The sequence below is a fragment of the Myotis nattereri genome (genome assembly GCF_964212035.1).
Source record: "Myotis nattereri genome assembly, chromosome: 17".
Taxonomy (NCBI): domain Eukaryota; kingdom Metazoa; phylum Chordata; class Mammalia; order Chiroptera; family Vespertilionidae; genus Myotis; species Myotis nattereri.
The window spans coordinates 25,252,486-25,264,573 of NC_138092.1; the positions used below are offsets into that span (position 1 = coordinate 25,252,486).

The 12,088-nt window shown below is 37.3% G+C and overlaps 1 protein-coding gene across 1 annotated transcript in view; it reads right to left on the minus strand.

The window, feature by feature from the left end:
• TAF2 (TATA-box binding protein associated factor 2) overlaps positions 1 to 12,088 on the minus strand; it is a 56,238-nt gene that overhangs the window by 11,958 nt on the left and 32,192 nt on the right. The window contains exons 18-19 of the mRNA XM_081110999.1: positions 8,346 to 8,455; positions 1,145 to 1,374 (exon numbers count right to left, since the gene is read on the minus strand). Coding sequence (XP_080967125.1) covers positions 1,145 to 1,374; positions 8,346 to 8,455 — 340 coding nt within the window. The remainder of the gene's footprint in view (positions 1 to 1,144; positions 1,375 to 8,345; positions 8,456 to 12,088) is intronic.

Below are 12,088 nucleotides of genomic sequence, written 5' to 3' on the forward strand. Positions count from 1 at the left end.
TTATCAGCAATGGGCTTAAAATAAATTTCATCTTTTCTTGTCTGCTAGTTTTTTTGGGGAAGAAATAAGTTATTTAAGTGAACTTTCAGAGTTTTCCCAAAAGAATATATCTTTTGGTGTCATTTTCTCCTCTTATCCTAAAGAGTCAAAGTATGAATGTGGATAAATTAACATATATGTGCAAGAATTATAAACATATTCATTTCCATAGATTTATAACTATTCAGATCTGAAAGAGCTCTTTAATGAGACTTAGCCCTATGTCTTACTTTTTCATAACCCAAACTCTAGGATATATTTTAAATTTACAATAAGTAAAATTGTATTTAAGAAAATCTCGGTGATAAGTAATTTGAAATGACTAGTTCTAACGGGCATAGACAGAATCTGAATGTTAAAGTGCCAAAACACCAGTAGGGAATTGCTAGGCAAGTAATCTGGTCTAAATATTGGTGAAAAATGAAGTTTGAAGTATTGGGAACATTTTATCATCAATAAGAAAATCATTTCTGAAAAATGTCCTTTAAATTATAGTAAAATGGTTGATACGTATCCTAAAGGTCTTTCTACAAAATTCTGGTAATTTTATAATACATAGCTAGAAATAAAACTTTGCAAAAGGCAAGCATAATATATATAAAATTTTAAAATGTAATGCATAATCTCCTCCCAAATCAGATTACTCATTTCCGTGATCATTTATTATCTTTCTACTTATTTAATTCAAGAAGCTTTTCATTTGCCAGGCACTCATTATGTTTAGAACTATGCTAGGTATTACACAGAGTAGGGAAAAAAAAGTCAGGGCCCCTTGTGTTCAGTGTTCCATACCATATATGGACAAGAAGGTTAACATATAACAGGCTAAATATTCATGTCAATTTTCTACTACTCAACGAAGAAATTGTATGCTCATTATAAACAATCATTATGTCATCATAAAAGGAGTAAAGGGACTGGCAGCACTATGTAGTTGTCAGTAGCACTTTGTAAACTACACAGTGCTAAATGAATGCCAGCAGTTTCTCAAAAGGTACAAAAAAACTGTCTGAGGCTTTAAAACTTGCCAGTTCAAAAGAAACAATTCTCTTCTCTAGAGAGCTCAATATAATAAAATTACATCTGTAACACATGCAATTCTTACAGGGTTCTGAAATCCAACTAGCTGTGTGTGGCTACTTGGATTAACTGCAGTTTCTTGGTTGCCTGTGATGACCTCTGGAATTATGGTTGGATTCAAGACAGCTTTTTTCTCTTTTAGATTAAGAACCAACCCAAGCTCTGGCAAGGGTAAGCAGGAAGGTCTACTGAGGCCAAAAAGTGTGAAGTACAAGTCCACAGCACCACACCGTAGCCTCCAGTCATGTGAAGTACCTAAAAAGTAAATAAAGAAAGAAAAATATACACATTTAACTGTACATTTTTATCTGTTCCAGAACTTATGCAGAGGGATGAAAGGATTATCATGCTTAAAAAGAACCATCCCTTGAGCTAGGCCCCACTGGCAAACCCTATACCCTAAAGATGCATCTTATCCTAACACGGATACTTATAAATTGTTACAGGAACAATCAATGTTTGTGAATGAACGAGTGAATGTTATAATTGGAAAAGTGTTTTTATCGTCACACCATTCTTCTTTACAAAATGAATTTTTAAAAAGTATTGTTTTCTGCCTTTAAATTTTCTTCCATATTCGTTCATCCTCTGTTCATCTTGTCTGATTTTCTTCTTTAATAATCTGTTAGAAAGACAGTGCACCATGAGCCTTCATGAACCCTAGCATTTGAAACATATTTTTTTAAATATATTTTATTGATTTTTTACAGAGAGGAAGGGAGAGAGAGAGAAACATCGATGAGAGAGAAACATCGATCAGCTGCCTCCTGCACATCTCCTACTGGGGATGTGCCCGCAACCAAGGTACATGCCCTTGACCGGAATCAAACCTGGGACCTTTCAGTCCGCAGGCCGACGCTCTATCCACTGAGCCAAACCGGTTTCAGCGAAACATATTCTCCTAACTCTCAAATTTATTATGTTCAGGTTTTAAATATAAGAAACCCGACAACTACTTGAAATAACATAATTCTAAAATTGGACTTATTGTAGAGGAAAATATTTTGCTAAACACCTTTATATTAGTGTTGCTATACTAGGTGTTTGTTTTAAAAAAATAAATAATAGCAATAATAATAACAATACTAAGCAAACCCCAGAGGTGGCTACAGATAGTACAACATGTATGGAGGAGAAGACTGCCTGAGTAGAAATTCAGCTTAAAGTAGCTGAGAGACTAGAGGCAAGTTCTTTCAATTCCTCCAGAATAGGGGTTTGATCTCAGATTGGCCCAAATCAATGACAGGCCAGATACCAGAGTTCTTTCTCACTTTCCTTTTTTTCCCCCCAGTAGAGCACTCCAGGTAGGTACTGCCATCAAATAGAACTGGCTAAGATAAAAATTGCACCTAGGGTTAGGTAATTTATATGGTTTCCAGGCCAAATTTAAAATGATCTAGAGAATTTAAAACAAGTGAGAAGAAGAAATATATAAATTCTTCCAGATAAGAAAATAAACCTTATAAATATTAAAATTAGACTGTGGTTTTAAAAGAGTAGCATAATATTTAAAAAGAAGAAACAAAAAAGAAAGAAGCATTTACAGCAAATTTTGGACAGCATAAATATTAAGCTTTGTGATTTTCAAGAACAAATATTAGAATAAGAAAATAAATTATAATCGACTAGTGATTCTGATGAGATTTATTCTAGTAGATAAGTAAATATTATATTAACTAGAAGCCCGTTGCATGAAGATTCGCGCAATAGGCCTTCCTTCCCCTGGCTGCCGGCACCGGTTTTCCTCCAGCACCCGGGACCCAGGCCTTTGGTCCAACCGCAGCGGAGGCTTGGCTTCTCCCCTCCGGCCACAGCGAGAAGCCAAGCCTCTTTAGTCTTAAGTCTTCACTCCGGCCAGAGCCTTCAGTCTTCACTCCGCACCCGTGTATGCAAATTAACTGGCATCTTTGTTGGGTTAATTTGCATAGTCGCTCTGATTGGCTGGTGGGCGTAGCGGAGTGACACCAATTTGCATGTTTCTTTTATTAGTGTAGATTATATGCAAAGGTAATCCATACAAAAGGAATTATAATTTTATGGAGTTCATACTACACTACACTGTGCTGAGGACTCTGCATGCCACACTGCTGCCTGTGAAGGAGCTACCGTGAATCCCATCTGAGACATCTTCATTCTGACATTGTGTTTAAAGGTAGCAGAAACATAGCATAGCACTGTTAGAAGCAAAAAAAAGGTAGGAGGATAAGGTTTTTATGCCCTAAAAACTATAAAAAAAAAAAACCCAAAAAACACAGAAATGGGAAGAACAGTACAAAATGAAAGAATTTACACTGGAAATCCATTCCCTTCTCTGGAATATGCATATCTGGACACCTTACTGGCCTGGCATTGCTTCATTTTTGTAGGCCTTCATTATTATTCTCCTCAAAGCATCAGAATCGTGGGCCTTTCACACAGAGGATGGAGGGGCTCAACCTCTAAGACAGTGGTTCTCAACCTTCCTAATGCCCGCAGCCCTTTAATACAGTTGTGGTGACCCCCAATTTCACTGTTACAAATTGAACATAATTAAAGCATAGTGATTAATCACAAAAACAATATGTAATTATATGTGTTTCCCGATGGTCTTAGGTGACCCCTGTGAAAGGGTCGTTTGACCCCCAAAGGGGTCGCGACCCACAGGTTGAGAACCGCTGCTCTAAAAGAAGGGAGGGATCCTGACAGAGCAGCTAGCCCTGTGTCTATATATCCGTGGGTGTAGCAAGAAAAGGAGTAAATCTTAGGCACTGTATCAGTTAGAAAAACAAGAATGGTTTAGGGTACATTTGTAATGGAAGAAAACCCTGAAGAACAATATCACCTTATTATTTATCTCTGCTGCCATCCTGACCATTTTGTTACAGATGTCATTGAAACCAGTTAAACAACTGAATTATTTTAATTTAAAAAACTATTATTTTAATTTTTAAAAGCAAATGGAAATGTATTTTCATAAGCTAGGATGTTCAGTTTTGTGTTTTAAAGTCAGATTAAGGATAATTAGGCAGCATAGCGAAGGCTGCTAAATTTCACTAAACCACTACACTACAGCTTTTTACTTTTTTTTATATGATTCTACTCTTTCTTTTTTTTTTTTTTTTTTTTTTGAGAGGAAGGGAGATAGGCAGGAGCATCGATGAGAGAGAGAAACATCGATCGGCTGCCTCCATCTCCTACTGGGGATCAAGCCCACAACCTGGGAATGTGCCCTGATCGGGAATCGTACTAGTAACCTCTTAGTTCATAGGTTGAAGCTCAACCACTGAGCCACATTGGCTGGGCTATGGTTTTTACTTTTTATTTCTATGTGGGCTTTTTGGTTTGGGTTTACCTTTAGTTTGTATGGAGGAATGAACATTATTGTTTTGTTTCTGAGGGAGTTCCAGATGGTGTGTTTTCCTTCAAATAATTGACTTATAAATATTAAAATTTAAGGCTACAAGAGAGCTAAAAAATGGAATAGTGGTGCTTCTGTTAAAATTACAACAAAAAAAAAGATAAAAGATAAAAAATCAGAACTGCCCTATATTTCAAAACCATGGAATAAAATCTTAAAATGGTTGTCATTATAGTGGAATTTAAGTTGAACAGCATAGTGGGAAAAATCACTTCTGCATAATTCCAGTTAGCTGTGTGATCTTGGGCAAGTCAATTGCCTGGGCCCTAAATGAGAGCAATTAATTTAGCTGGTCATTAGATCCTCCAAGATCTAAAATGCTAGGATTCCAAATCAATCAATTCCACTAGACCCGTGGTCAGCAAACTGCAGCTCGCGAGCCACTTGCAGCTCTTTGGCCCCTTGAGTGCGGCTCTTCCTAAGCCTTAGGAGTACCCTAATTAAGTTAATAACAATGTACCTACCTATATAGTTTAAGTTTAAAAAATTTGGCTCGAGAAACTAAGATGGCGGCATAGATAAACACCGGGAAATAGTCGCCTCCCACAACAATTGAAAATTAGCCCAAAGGACGGAGCAAACATCGTCCAAAACAACAGGAAGGCTGGCTGAGTGTAATTTCTACAACTAGAAGAAAAGAAAAGCACGCTGAGAGCCAGAGGAGCTGCGGAGGCTGAGTGCAGAGGTATGCGGCGGCTCGCGCGCGCGCGGAAAGGGGGTGGCACCTGAGGACGCGGCTGTCTTTTTGAATCACAAGCTCCCGACTGCTCTGATCTCCGGTTCCGGGAAGTCTCTGGGGACCCAGGTCTCATACGGGGAGAGGCTGCTCTCTCAGGCGGCAGCGGGCGAACTTGGGGGCAGATTTCCCTCGGAGGTGCTTGCAGCCATTGCCGGGACACTGAGACGCGTGACTCCGGGCGCGGAGAATCAGCCATTGCTTCTTTCTACGCCCTTTGACTCCCTGAGACCCCGCCCCACCCGGGCTGCGGCAGAGGCTTTTGCATGTGAATGCCCCAGAACTTTGCAACCTGATAATTACCTAACTGCAGCCGGGCCAGCCAGACCCGGAACTTCCAAGAGAAGGCCCAAGGCCCCGCAGCGGCTTGCATTGCTTCACAGCTGAGCCTCTTCGTAGTTCCTGCTGTGTGGCCTCAGGCAGGGGCTGAATTAGCACCTCCTTAGAACCAGGAGCCACTGTACCCAGTGGTCAGAGGGGGTCCATTCTCCCACTTCAGACACAGCTGCTTCCCACAGCCAATTGGCCTGGAGGTCAATTCCTCCCAGTGATCCTACAACAAGCGAGGCACCAACAGTGCACCAAGAGTGTCCACCCCAGGTAACTGGGGAGGCTGAGCCACTGGGCCCTACAGGACACCTGGCGCGCAGGGCCACTCTATCAACACAGGGAAGCAGCCAAAATGCGGAGACAAAGAAACAGGTCACAATTGGCAGAAACGGAGGAGGCCAGACGACTGGATATAGAGTTCAAAGCCACGTTTATAAGGTTTGTCAAGAATTTTATGGAAACCGCCGATAAATTTAATGAATCCCTCAAGGAGTATGGTGAGACCATGGAGGTCATGAAAAAGGACCAATTAGAAATTATGCATACACTGACTGAAATAAAGAATACTTTACAGAGCTCCAACAGCAGACAAGAGGATCCCAAGAATCAAGTCAAAGATTTGAAATGCAAAGAAACAAAAAATACCCAACCGAAAAAGAAAAAAGAAAAGAGATTCAAAAAATATGAAGATAGTGTAAGGAACCTCTGGGACAACTTCAAGCGTACCAACATCAGAATTATAGGGGTACCAGAAGGAGAGAGAGGGCAAGATATTGAAAACCTTTTTGAAGAAATAATGACAGAAAACTTCCCCCACCTGGTGAAAGAAATGGACTTACAAGTCCAGGAAGCGCAGAGAACCCCAAACAAAAGGAATCCAAAGAGGACCACACCAAGACACATCATAATTAAATTGCCAAGAGCAAAAGATAAAGAGAGAATCTTAAAAGCAGCAAGAGAAAGACAGTCAGTTACCTACAAGGGAGTACCCATCCGACTGTCAGCTGATTTCTCAACAGAAACCATGCAGGCCAGAAGAGAGTGGCAAGAAATATTCAAAGAGATGAATAGCAAGAACCTGCAACCAAGATTACTTTATCCAGCAAAGCTATCATTCAGAATGGAAGGTGAGATAAAGAGCTTCACGGATAAGAATAAGCTAAAGGAGTTCATCACCACCAAACCAGCATTATATGAAAAGCTGAAAGGTATTCTTTAAGAAGAGGAAGAAGAAAAAGGAACTCTTACCATTTGCCACAGCATGGATGGAACTGGAGAGCGGATAAATACCACAAGATCTCACTTATTTGTGGAATATAATGAACAACATAAACTGATGAACAAGGACTGATCCAGAGACGGAGAGGCATTGATTGGACTGTCGGGCCTTGGAGGGAAGGTAGGGGAGGGTGGGGGCAAGGGGGAAAGATCAACCAAAGGACTTATATGCAAGCATATAGGCCTAACCAATGGACACGGACAACGGGGGGGTGAGGGGGTGAGCGGGGAGAGGGGGGGTAGAGGGTACACATATGTAATATCTTAATCAATAAAAAATATTAAAAAAAAAAAAATTTGGCTCTTAAAATAAATTTCAGTCATGGTACTGTTGATATTTGGCTCTGTTGACTAATGAGTTTGCTGACCACTGCGCTAGACAGAGGCCTTGGAACAGCTGCCAATGTCTGTGACAGCATTTTGAAGACCCTCTCACCCCAATCACTGACATGGCAAGGAATGCTCATCTATGAATATAAAAGGCTAATATGCAAATTGTCCACTTGGGAGTTTGACCAGGAGAGCGGGAGTTCTATCGCTCGCTATGACATGCACTGACCACCAAGGGGCAGCGTGGAAAATAGCAGGCTACCTGTGGCGATGGCAGGGCACTGAGGGAGCGAGGGGAGGAGGGGGAGGGGAAGCCAGGCCTAAGGACCCTACCCTATATGAATTTCGTGCACAGGCCTCTAGTATATTGATAAAACAGTCATCACTTTCTTAATGCATCCATTCTGTCTTCATTGGCAGTGAAACTTGGAGACCAACCCTGCTTACCTGGAATACAACAGCACTCAAGAAGAAAGGAGGAAACCCAGTACTGATGTTCTCTATTCAAATCAGAAATAATATGAAGACAAACCACTAAGTAGCAAATCCAGTCCTAAAAAAGATCATCTCTTCGTTTTCTGAAGTAATTGCTATTAAAGCCTATCAAGTGAAAAAGCTGCTAAGAAGAAAGTTCACTTTGAAAGTCACTTTTTCAAGACATTTTTTCAATAATGTCCTTATAGATAGAAGCTTGAAAACGTGTACGAAGTGGGAACAAAGGGCAGTTCTGTCCCATCTTTCTGTCCATCTTACACTAAGTAAAAAACAGCAAATTTCATTTTTATTTGTATGTGTATACATATGTAATTTCCTAAGAATAAAGGGAAAAGACTTATTTTCAACCCTTTGTAACCTTATGAAATAAAAACAACAATAATACTTTGCAGGTTAATATTTAAAGCTCTTTAAACATCTGAGACACTTTCCCATAAATTAATATTTTTGTTTCTTCAATTACCCTTTGGGGCAAAGTGAGTAAATATATCCTTAGCAAACCTTATCACATCCACCACTGTGAAGGTAGATGTGTTAAGTAACCTACCTAAAAAAAAAAAAAAAAGAAAGAAAAGAAAAGAAAAAAGTATTGAAAACCTGTTATAAAATGAAAATAATCCAGTCATAATTTTGTTTTTTTGAAAGCTACTATTTTCTTACCTGAATTCATAAGTTTCCAAAGTTGATCTACCAGGGCTTCATTGCATAAGGGAGACTCCATGTTCTTAGTAAATGGTGGGTTCTTAGTCAACATGTGTAGAATCTTATGTCTGGAGGAAAAAAAATAAAATTTTGCCTATCATTAAATTAAAAAATTTGAAAATTACCTGCAGTTCCTTCTTCCTATTTTATCATCTCCCTTCTTTAGATCTAGCTTTGTGCCTGAGTTTCATTTCAAAAGGTGTATATTACTATATACCTTTTATACTGTTTTTTGTTTTTTCCCCCTCTAAATTCTGGTGGGTTTTCTTTCTAAAATTGCCTTACTGTACAATGAGATCTTCTAAAACCTGACTCTGTGTATTCTTAACCAATCATTCCCTGCTTGCTTCTAAAATGAATGTATTACTCTCCTTAGAAAAGTTTTAAGAAAAAACTGATCAGAAAATATAAAAATCTTAAAATGGAACAAAAAAAAATCACATATAGGCCAAGAAGTCTACATTTGAGATAATACAAATGAATATAAACTTTGTTAATATAGTTTCTTTGTCAAGCATGGAAATGTGCAGAAGCATTTCAAATATGGAGATTGCAAAACGTTTCCTCAAAATAAGCTGAGATTTAGAAGAGACAGTTATAATAACAAAGATCCATACAGATGGCAACAGTTATACTCTGCTATTGGGAGTTTTTACCTGAACATATGGAGTCTTCTGAAAAACACCATAAAAAGAAGATAGAGAAAGAAAAGAAGCAAGGAGGCTTTGACAGTAATTTAACATTTAGTGAAGGGATAAAAGCCAGGCCTATGACGAGGTCTGAGAAATTCAAACCTCAGAGTAATGGCATGCTTGGATATAATGGAGGAAAAAAGAAACTGAGGTTATATTTTTTATTGATGCTAGCAAAACTTTAAAAAAGGTGGTGAACCTGGGAAATTTTTATATTTAATTGTTGGTGGAAAGATATCAAATCAGATTAGTACTTGAGAAAGAGATGGGAGAAAAATGGACTAGTAAGTTGTAATTAAGTCACTTAATCCCTTTCGGATTCAATTTTATGTCTGTAAAACCGAAATATGTGGACTCTCACTGTTAACATCCTTTTGTGCTTTGAAATTTTAAGACCATATGAAAGACTACTGAAAGGCTATGAGAACAAATAAAACTTTATGGTATTTATGCAGATCAGTGAACTCTTTAAAGCCATGCCAAAGAATTGTAAAGGGTACTCTGGGGATAACTTTGAAATTATTACTAAAAGAGCAGTAATGATTAATATATGCATTACTTTTAACAATTAAATGTTTATTTAAATACTCAAAAGGAGATAAAATTTAAGGAAAGACAATGAGAATCTTATGTTTAATTTTTGCAGAGATTAAATATCAAAACTCACCATATGTTTCAGACATCTGGAACAAACCAGAAGCAAATCCTAAGAAAGTCATGGGTTTATGTCATATTGACAGCAGCCAAAACATCTTATTATTTCCCTAGACAATTGAACAGTTTTTTGGTGGGCTAGTCAAATACCATTGTCAATCACTATCTATAGAAATGGAGTCAAACCAAAACCAAAAAAATATTCAAAAACTCCCATGAAAAAAAGCATAGGATGTACGTCCCTTGAATTGATACACTGTGATCATATGCATGCTTGATTCCAAAATGAGAAGATAATTCCATGTCATTTTTAAAAATAGCCTACTTAACCTAATGCAATATAACTAATAGATACTATGTTATTTGTCAATTACACCTCAATAGAGAAAGAAAAAAAGAAAAAGAAAAGATGGAACAAAGAAAAAAAGACTTGAGTTCCTATTGAAAGTATAAAATGCAGAGAAATAAAAATAGAGATAGATGTCCCAACACACCAAAAAGTACACATAAAGTAATTGCTGTGTTAACACTTATTGCCATTAAATATTTTTAAAGATGTGTTGAGTTTTTTAATTGATTTTAGAGAGAGGGGAAGGAAGAGGGGTAGGGAGATAGAAACATTGATGACAGAGAAACATTGATCACCTGCCTCCTGCAAGCCCTCTACTGGGGACCGAGCAACCCTGGCACATGCCCCGACCGGGAATCAAACTGGCAACCTCTTGGTTCATGGGTCAAAGCTCAACCACTGAGCCATCCTGGCTGGACAACATGTTGAATTTTTTAAACTATGAGTAAACTATGGGTTAGATGATTTTAAGTAAAGCCTATTGGTGCTCTAAGTGAACCACATGAATTAAAAAGAAAACATGTCAAAAATAATCATGAAATATATCCTTAAAGAGATTTTCATCTCAGATTATAAATATTAGAGCTCTTGAAATTTGAATGATATTAACAGTTCTACAACAGTATTTCAAAAGCAATTATTTAGACTGTACAGCATATAATTCAGAAATATAAAAATTTCAAATATTACAGAATTCAAAACCTGCTTAAAATGGTTTTCAAAACACAATTCTAAGATCTCAGAAATATGAATCTTTAAAAAAATATATTTTTATTTATTTCAGAGAGGAATGGAGAGGGAGAGAGAGATAGAAACATCAATGATGAGAATCATTGATCGGCTGCCTCCTGCACGCCCTCTACTGGGGATCAAACCAGCAACCCAGGCATGTGCCCTTGACTGGAATCAAACCCAGAACCTTTTAGTCCGCAGGCTGATACTCTATCCACTGAGCAAACCGGCTAGGGCAGAAATATGCATTTTAATGTTAGTTCTATTGATGTGTATTGAAAACAAATGAATACATGGTAAGTTTCATTTATTCTGTATTTATACTTTCTGTTCCTACCTGCTATCAGTAGGATATAAACTTTCAAATGCATGAGCTCTTCCAGATAAGAGATATAGGCAGGTCTTTTGCATATCATCTTTTATATAAATATGTATTTTAGAATGAATGATTATAAGATTTTTGTCCATGTAACCTTTATCCTTATTATATAACAATCACAAGACAAATTATTTAAAATACAATTTAGATCACAAATGAAGAACTATAAAATATTAACAGCAAAACTTTGTATAAAGAAGATTTACATAATAAGCATCATTTAAAACACTTAAATATAAGGTGACTTATGTGAATACCTCATGCCCAGATACATTTCAGTGAGGTTAGAAGGCAGAGTTTGTTTGACTTTTTAGAAGAAAATAACTACCTGCCAACTGGTGTGTAAAGTTGAGCCACACAATTAATATCTAGCTCTATGTTCTTGTTTCCAGTTGGAATGGCTACAACCTAAGTGACTTTCCAGCTGCCAAAATTTATTTTATGAAATCATGTTAAAATGAATAAAAATTTTTAAGTGTTTTATATGTGCAAAGAAAGACAAAAATGATTTTAAAAAATCCTATTTGATTAAACCATAAACATCCTACTTTGCAAAAGAAAGCAGAAAAGAAGATTAGAAGGAAATACAAAAACACACATAATCACGCCTACTTAGGAAAAATTAAGATTTTATATGCGATAGAAAAGAACAAATGGAATATACCAAAAGGTTGCTCTTAATTATTTTTAAAGTAAGTTCAGCCAATCAGTAGAGGTTTCATAATTTTGGGTACATAAGGGATCCTCTAGATGCACTACAAAAGCTTTCCTTTAAGTTACAATAGAAATCATATGTAAAGTTACAGAAAATGAGTTTTATTTATTAACAACGTATTTTTAAACGTCTTCTCAAAGCCACATCAAATTAATAAATTTAGAAAGGGCGTGATAAAAG